Source organism: Chelon labrosus (assembly GCF_963514085.1).
Source record: "Chelon labrosus genome assembly, chromosome: 16".
Classification (NCBI taxonomy): Eukaryota; Metazoa; Chordata; class Actinopteri; order Mugiliformes; family Mugilidae; genus Chelon; species Chelon labrosus.
The window spans coordinates 19,345,740-19,354,711 of record NC_140349.1 but is presented as its reverse complement, the minus strand read 5'-3'; the positions used below and the strand labels follow the sequence as shown (position 1 = coordinate 19,354,711).

The window sequence follows — 8,972 nt, the reverse complement described above, 5'->3', positions numbered from 1 at the left end:
TAACTTCAGAGGAACACCCTGACAGCTCGTTGAGCAGATCACTGATTTCCTATACTGACTTTGCAATAAAGCGAAAGGCAGTTGAGAGCCATTTTAAAGTTGTAAAGAACCACTTTGCTTAGATAGAGGAAGGGTTTAAATCACCAATGAACCTAACAAGCACATCTTTGGACGGTGGGAGGAAGCCGGAGTACCCGGAGAGAACCCACGCAGACACAGGGAGAACATGCAAACCACACAGAAAGGCCCCAGTCGGCCTGGATTACATCTTTTTATACAAAATTTATTGTAGTAGTGGTTAACAGATTTAATTAAGATGAACTAAAACGACTACAATTCAACATGTGGGCACAGCAGTGGATACAACATTGTGTGAAACATCTATTGAGGTTAAGAATACGAAGTGTTTACAGATTAAGATGCCCTGAAAGGCTCAAGTACTATGGTGAACACATATCATAGAAACATGTACAAACACATAACAAGACATATCCACAACTGAATACACTAAAATGGAAAAAGAAAATGTTTTAAACACTGTCGTGTCTACAAACTACATGTGTAAGAGCAGTAACGCATACAGCAGACTACATTCACATTGCAAGTGGACGTGCATCCATTCTGTTTATTGTCTTTGCGGTTTTCATGCAGTCTCATAGTATGTTGTTTAGCTGCTTCCTCTGTGGAAACATACCAAAAGTACTGAAGCAAATGGCTGGGAAAGATCAGAAACTACTGGGAACTAAAGGGAGGAGTTAGAACAAACAACAACACATTCATGTGATATACCATGAAATCCTGTTCCAGATACAAAGGAACTGTGTGTTTGCCGCATCCTCAAACACCATTCAGAACTGCATTATCGAATCTCAGTGCCAAGCAAGAATGCCAGTTAGTAGACAGTATTTCCCAAAAACTATTCCTTTAAAGACCATCAAATCTTTGATCCAAAGTATTCATATAAATAAATGGATCTTTTGAGTTTCATCAACTCACTGATAAGAATGTGTGGCGTTGTTGACATGCATGTTGATATACGTGTAGCACAGGTTTTGGACAATTGTGGTGAGATTTGTAGTGAGATAAGATCACACCAAGACACCATGCTGCCATAAGGTCCCAGGAACGGTCTCCTTTGGACTGAAACAGTCTTGTTTACAATTTTCCATCCTATATATTGTACTTTTTAATAATACCCAGATGTAGGACAACACTAAATACATCTGAGATTTTGAGAATTAGGTCAGAATTTAGAAGGAAAGACGTTCCTAGAGCATACAGCTGGTCCTTAGTAGTTTGTTGTATGGTTCATATGAAAGCTCTATTAAGTCTTGCTTTGAAAGTCAAGCTCCTTTTTGTTGTGTCATTTCAAGTGTCACATAAAGCTTGTCACATATTATCTTGAACGTAACTTGTTCTGGAACAGGATATGAATGCAGCCTGCAAAGGTACCACTCTCTGGGGGATGTTACGTATGCAGGCTGAACTGCCTGGGGGACTTTCTAGTCTCGTAACTGGCGGTTGTAGATTCTGATCGCTGACGCTGATACAACTCAGATAAACACACAATCATTTATTTAACATCTGACCAACGAAACCAGATCAGCAGATCATCCAGCTACGCTTAATTTTAAGTCAGATAGTCATTAACGTCAGAGGAACACCCTGAAAGCTTGTCGAGCAGATCACTGATATCCTACACTGACTTTACAATAAAGCGAAAGACAACTGAGAGCCGTTTTAGTTGTAAAGAACCACTTTGCTTAGATAGAGGAAGGGTTTAAAAACAGGACTTTGATCAGAGAGGTTACGACAATTCAGTTGACATCGTATTTAGATAAAATAAGATAATCCTTTTGGATGGTATCCGGCTTATTTATTAACTCCAATGTATATTTATAGTCTAGGCGGGACTTATTTTTTTATTTACTTATATCTGGATATTGCGCTTTTTATGTTCTGCAGTTCTTCTATTTTTTAGTTGTGTTGTGATTGTGACTATGTTGAACTAGTTTTACAATATTGGTGTTTTACAGGTATTGATTCCAGTTGATTGACTGAGCCTTAATGACATCTTGACACCTGGGCGGTGGCATGATAAACAAGTGTTTGTCTAGTTGTCCAGCTAGTAAATGTTTAGCAGGTCGGGAACCAGGTAGAAGCCACCATGCAGTGTGAATGTAGTCTGAGGTCCAAATACTGTATGCTCTCCATCATCTGCTTCGCCTGCAGTAGTCCACAGAGCGTGACGACAGCAGCTGCTGGCCTGAGCTCTGGCGTAACAGTAAACCGTGTGCCACCCGCCCTGTCAGTTCCTCGGTGACACAGATGGAGAGTGTTAGCTTTGCACACGCTGTTTTCTTCGAAGCGCGGCCTGTTACGTGTAGACGCATCGACTCCTGCAGATGTCTTCGGTCTCAAAGTTGTTTGCGTTGCCGTCGCACCCTCCGTACCAAAACTGGGCACAGGCATTGGCCTCTGGGTCGTAGTACCACCTGACAACATACTTGCGACAGGGGCCGGGGTCAAGAGGCTGACTGCACCCCTCGTCTGAAAAGACAAGAAGGGTGCAAGGGTGAACTGCTGTATTGCCATGGGCTAATAAAATGCTAAGATCATATCAACAGCATCCCACTGTTTAAACACGTAGCTTGTCATGTATGCTGACTTGCTGAAATAAAGTCACTGAGATACAGTTCAAACAACTTGCATGTGTTTTCACCTGCTAATTATTAAACCATGCTCACAGCAACCTGCAAAACAGGACTTTTTACTACTTCCCTCTTTCCCTTGTTCTGGCTGAGTCTAACATATTTTTATTTATTTTTTATTGTTTTATATAAGCTTGTTGCATTCAGGTACCGAAGATTTTTCACTGATCTCGTTTGGACCGAGTACAAAACTGCGGACCTTAATTTGACTTGACCACATTTTGAGCTCCAAATAGAACAAGCTGCTATGTGGCAATGACAATAACATACCTTTAAGCCATGTACCATCAAAGTAGATCAGCATCCAAAATGCTTTATACTTTTACGTTTTTTTTTTTTCCTACATGTGACATACTGTTCTCAGCATTTAAACCATTTGTTCACACAGCGGCATGTACACTCAGACCAGTGGGCGGCCACGTGGACCTTATGGTCCCAAAGCTGCTTCTCTAACCCCCTTCCCCCCCACACGTTGCTAGTGGCAGGAAAAACGTATTCTCATCATATATGAAAGTAAAGGTAAAATAAAATATATACACCAGGAGTCTTCAATGTTTTCCAGGCCAAGGACTCCCAAACTGATGGAGAGATGGAGCGGGGACCCCCTACTTATGTATATGTGTATGTAAAGACATTGAAATTAATGGATGCGACCCCCCCTGCAGTACCTCCTGATGAAGACCTCTGATATACACTATAAAATTGAAAGTGTTTTTAAGGACAAAATGCTCCTAGAATGGCTCCGACCAGTGCTGCTTTACCATATTGTAGGTTCTTTGTTACTGAGTGGAGCTTTATATATGATCTCACATTTTTCTGACTGATGACATACTTACGTATAAAATGTGGTAAGTATAGCAATCACATAAAGAGGTGCAGAAAATCTAGTGTTTGCCTTTGAAATACTGTATAGCAGTGGTTCCCAAAGTGTGGGGCGCGCCGGTGCAATGCGGTGAGTGCGCCCAACTTTAGACAACAACATCGGGATTTGGGAGTCTTTCTCTAGGGATTTTGCGGGACAGGATGTTTTTTTTCCAGTCACGTGATCGGGAAATGACGGGAGTATTTTTGTGGACTCGGGATGGGATGGGGGCGACAACTGATTCCCGTGTCACCCTCTAGATGGAATGAATGAATCAATAAAGGACACCGCTAGCGATGAGATGGACAAGTTTTTGACGGGCTCCCACGCAAACCTGTTACACTGAACATAATTACACAGTAAAGTTTACTTTTATTTGTTCAGAAAAGGTTGAGGTTTGTATTAATTACAATGTGTGAAATAAACTACAATGGAGTCTGAAATCAAATATATTTTTTTGGAAGATTTTCTTATGTACCAAAGGGGGGGCCAGCAGAGAAAGTTTGGGAACCACTGCTGTATAGTATATATATAACGAGGGAAGAACATTCAACTTGAACTTGTGTAATTAACTTTCCACCACTGGGTTGCCTCGAGGCCCACTAACTGGTTAATCTGGCCACGTTGCCCTGAGCTTCACTTCCCCTGTTCCAGTCATGGTGCAGTTTGTATGATTAGTTCTTCTGCATTCATGTAAACGAAAAAAAAAAAGTTGTATGGTATACATATACGGTTGCTGTCTAACTGTTCCGGTCTTTGTTCAGACAGTGCAAACAACAAGGGGAAATTATTGAGAAAAGGGAGGAGGCCAGATTTGCTAACCAAAGCAAATATCTAACATGCGATAAGCGGACGTTTGAGAGGATTCGGAGCTCTATCTTTTTCAACACACACCTAGTTTAACTGCTCAGTATATGGACCTCATTTATATCTGTCACAGTGCGTATTTAACAGACTGATGACATGTTTACATATGACGTCTGAAAGGTATAGCGGTCCCATACGTACTGCGCATGAAACACACATTATGTTATAATGGTATAAATATAATGACGTGTAACACAGAGAGACTCGTGTACCTCCAATCTGTATTTAGGTACAGCACACTACTGGGCCTAACAACACATGTTTACCTTCAGTTCAACTGACGGGTGAATTCCTGGCTAATTAATGAGCTGTGTGGAGTTCCACTTGCTACTGCAGTTTGTTTAATGATGCTGTATTACTGCTTGAATCATTGTTCAAACACTGCAAACAATACAAGGGAAATTTTCCAAGAAAGTTAGATGGTCAGATTTCCAAAGCAAAGCAATTTAACACAGCTGTTTATGTGGTTTTACAGGAAGGTTATCACCCTTCATGTCAGGTGGCTGTGGTGAAACACAGCAATGCACCTGGAGATGAGAATGTTGGAAATGATATGTGCCAAAGGTGTGGCATGTCTGTGTAGTATCCATGTGTGCCTGTAGCGCCCTGCTTTTTTACCTGTCACCGGAGAGTCAGTCAAGGGTGGTGGAGGAGGGATGAAAGGATCCCGTGTGCTCTCCGCCTCATACAGCCAATTGGTCGAACTCTGAGGGCTCACAACGGAGCTTACCCCAGGGCCCTGCCTCCCCGTGCCACCAGGAAGCCCAAACGTGATGTCCGGCAGCTCATTCCAGGGCTCCACCAGCAATTCAGTATCAACCTGGTTCTCATCGAGCCGCTCTGACTCAGGGAACGCTGGGGGCTGGTCTGTTACTGTCTTCACTGGGAGTTCAAGCTGTTAAGTAGACAATAAGCTCAGATCAGACCCTCTATATTTTCTATACTTTACATGCCCTTTACACTATGAACAGGTGAATATTACGGCCTCTTTTTGCAACAATTGTTTTTTTCTGACTGGCCTGATTGATAGTAATATTCATGGTCTCTAGAGAATGATTACATGATCATCATGCCGAATTTCCTCCCTGATGACAATCTCAAAAGATAATCGCTTGACTGAATAAAATTTGCTGTGGATGTTCATGGTCCTAACGAGATGAAGTAAAAGAAATTCTATTTCTGTTTTGAATCATTTCTCCCTGGGATGAATTAAAGCATTATTTTATCTCATCTCTAACTGAGAGAATTACAGAAATATTCCCCTGTGAACTGTGCATTTCACAGTGGAATATGTCTGCCTTGACCAACACACAGCATAGCTAAAAAGACAACAAAGGTACACCGCTGCTAATATTGTTGCATTTTGCAAGCATTACTATACACCAACTTACACCTCCCATAAACTTCCTATCTAGTGCACCACAGCTGCACTCCAAAACCTGTTTTATAAGTGCACCACTTCTTGCTAGCTTAAGAAAAGGTGCTTCATAGGAGAGTCATAGGATGTCATACCAAAGTGTCCAAAGTACACACTCTTAGACTCAAAGATCTCCTTTGCGTCTAAGAGGATTGTTGTAGTATTCATCGCATTAACTGTGACGTTAACATACATTTTGACGTATTATTATTTAGCCTTTCGCACAATGACAGTTGGGACATGTTCCAAGCCCGCCCCCAAATAAGATGAAAAAGCTGGATTACTCGTATGTTTTCCTCCTCGGGGAATGCGGTAGACCGACTTTCTTCTGTAGCCTCGGGCTGGCTTTCCTCAGACGGAAGGATTGGCAGAAAGGCCACCATGTCATCCTGCTCACAAATCTGACTCAGCAAGCGACCTTCCAGAGCTGTATCAAAAACAATGAGAAAGGTAAGGTAACTGGAAATTTTGCTCTGGGCTGTAGTCAACGCATGTGATTTAGAGAAAATAATTACAAACAGATAACAGATAATGTCTGTTGTCTTGAATAAACTGTCAGCAGAGCTTGTGTGACCGGATGGCACCACATTGTAAAAAAAATAGTTGGCCATGTGGCATACTGAGTAGTGCCTCGTGAGTAAAGTTTAACATTTGTCTCTTAGTGAAAATGTAGCTCGTCTGTGCTGGTCATATAGCATCCAGGCTAAAGAAATGCAGAAAGTCTAGAAATGCAATAGGACTACTGACAGACTGAACTAACTTGGAGGCTTTTCTTCATTAGCGTCAAACTGATGTAAAATTATCAGCAGCTAGATTTAACTCTGGCTTTTTTGTTACTTCTTTCTACGCCCCATTCATTTCTATAAATGCTAGAGTCCATTTATCTAAAGTCGGTTTTCAACTCATCTATTTATTGTCCATTGACTTTAGATGCAAAGCCATTCTAACCTGTGACTGTGTGGTCAGTCATAGTTGGCTGCTAGCCTGTGTGTTAACTTGCCACTGTTGGAACAGTGGCAAGTTTTGCACATTTCCATGCGTCACAGCTGCTAGTTCCAGTGTGGGTAGAGCTCTAACTACATTTAAACAAAGAAACTTCATATAAGAAGCCAAGAGTTGTATCTTAATGGATCATAAGAGATACTGATTGCACAATCTCCTCCAGCTATCTCTTGTGTTCAAATTTCATTTCAGTTTTGAATAAGTTCAATTATTACATTTGAATGGGTGAATGGTAGAAACCAGTGCTGCATTGATCAGTTAATGTGATAGCATGTCAGCGTCACCAGTAGTGAGTTTTGCTTACTGGGTAGAGTCCTGAAGTCATCTATGAGGTACACGTGCTCTTTATCAGGATCAGAGGCAATAACATTCATCTCAGCCACGAATGCCTCATACAAAGGGCTGGTCTTGTTCATCACTCCTACAACAAACATCTCAATCCCCTCTGCATGGGCCTCTGTGGCTGTTTCTTCAAACTGCATGACATCACGTGGGTCAGCCTGCCCATCCGTTACGACCACGGCCACTTTTCTCACACCGGGACGAGATGCTTGGAAAATCTGGTTGGCCCGATGGATGGCACTTCCCGTAAAGGTGCCCTGGCCCAGGTAGGGCATCCGCCTGATGGCGGTCTTGACGTCGTCTTGGCTGGACTGCTGCTGCAAACTGACCACAACCATGTCCACATGGCTGTAGAGCACCACCCCAATCCGGCTGGCGTCCTGGCTCACCGTCAGTCGGTCAATAAGGGAGTTCACAAAGTCCTTCACCGCCTCAAAGTTTTCTGGCCCCACACTTTCTGAGCTGTCTATCACAAACACTAGCTCCAGAGGGCTCTCTCTGCACTTGAGGCCACAGCCTAGGTAATGAAAGTATGAGATGGATTAGACAGGGGGAAAGAAAAACATAAAAAATCAGGCACCATTGCTGGACAGCTCATATTCTAACGGAAGAATTTCCCATCACATCAAAACAGCTCAGTGTCAGCAATCCTGTCTCAACTCTACAGGTTTTTATCGGGAAAAACAATCACAAATGAGTGAGGACTAAACTGCTCCAAAACATGACAAAACTTTACCACATATTTCCCTTATTATCCTGATGATCTCTTCTCTCTGTGAGTATCCGAAAAAGAAGACAATAGAGGTATGAAAAGACATATATACATTTTTGGAATATACAGCTAAATGTGATCCGTGTCTGCTCGTTGCTTACCGTCAGTCCTGGTACCCCTTTCTGTCCAGGTCTCCCCTGTAAAATTAAACTAGCAGATTAGGTAGTAGAATGATAAGATCACAAGCCCTTGTGTTTTGTATCAGCTGACATTCCCTGGAAATGTCTTTCTCAAAATGTGCATCAGTAATTATAGACAACCTAATAAAGTATTCAAACACGCTTGTGACTTGACTGCATGAACTGTCCATCACTTGACACCGACACTTCATATGTCTCTGGCTGAACTCGATCAATTGGTAACATCAGCAGCTCTCCTACTTAAATGTCTGTGAGAGGAGTCATTCCTTGAGTTAATATCGTTGAAGACGTGGTTTATAAAGGTATGTAAGAAGAGTCAAATGACAATTTTGTGTAGCCACCACTATCAAAATCTGTGTCTTCTTGCGCAACTTTTCATCAAAAATTTCTGTTGATCAGAGGTAGGGTATTTGTTTGCTGCTTGGGTGCTTTGAGACAGCAGTCCATTGTAACTAGCTTCTAACCAGGCAGATTATGATCTCCCCTGCTTTAAATACTGAGCTCTAACGCCATAATACAACCCGGATCATAAAGATAAGTTCTTTGTTTTCCTGTTACTGACTCTGGACTCTGCCTCCCTCCTGCAAACCCTGCCTGCCTCTATAATGCCTCCACTCACTAAACACAGATAATACTGTTGCCTCGAACAGTTCTCTGCCCGTAAAATATGTAACTGAACTGAACTCTGAATACCCGTCCTGTGTGTCCTGCGTTTTGGTTCCACTACTAGCCCTGTGACGTTAACGGCTCCATTCACACCTTGCATTGGCATCCGTTCTGGGGAATCTGATCGCAAGTCACGAGCTTTAAGTACAGGTGTGAACACACCCAGAGATCCAATGTCCGACCACGTTTGGTG

At 42.2% G+C, this 8,972-nt stretch overlaps 1 protein-coding gene across 1 annotated transcript in view; it reads right to left on the bottom strand.

The window, feature by feature from the left end:
- Nucleotides 1-300: 300 nt before the first annotated feature.
- col28a1a (collagen, type XXVIII, alpha 1a) overlaps nucleotides 301-8,972 on the bottom strand; it is a 30,035-nt gene continuing 21,363 nt past the window's right edge. Inside the window, exons 29-34 of the mRNA XM_084563881.1 lie at nucleotides 8,075-8,110; nucleotides 7,938-7,974; nucleotides 7,164-7,718; nucleotides 6,142-6,284; nucleotides 5,059-5,335; nucleotides 301-2,550 (exon numbers count right to left, since the gene is read on the bottom strand). Coding sequence (XP_084420007.1) covers nucleotides 2,378-2,550; nucleotides 5,059-5,335; nucleotides 6,142-6,284; nucleotides 7,164-7,718; nucleotides 7,938-7,974; nucleotides 8,075-8,110 — 1,221 coding nt within the window. The 3' untranslated portion in view covers nucleotides 301-2,377. The remainder of the gene's footprint in view (nucleotides 2,551-5,058; nucleotides 5,336-6,141; nucleotides 6,285-7,163; nucleotides 7,719-7,937; nucleotides 7,975-8,074; nucleotides 8,111-8,972) is intronic.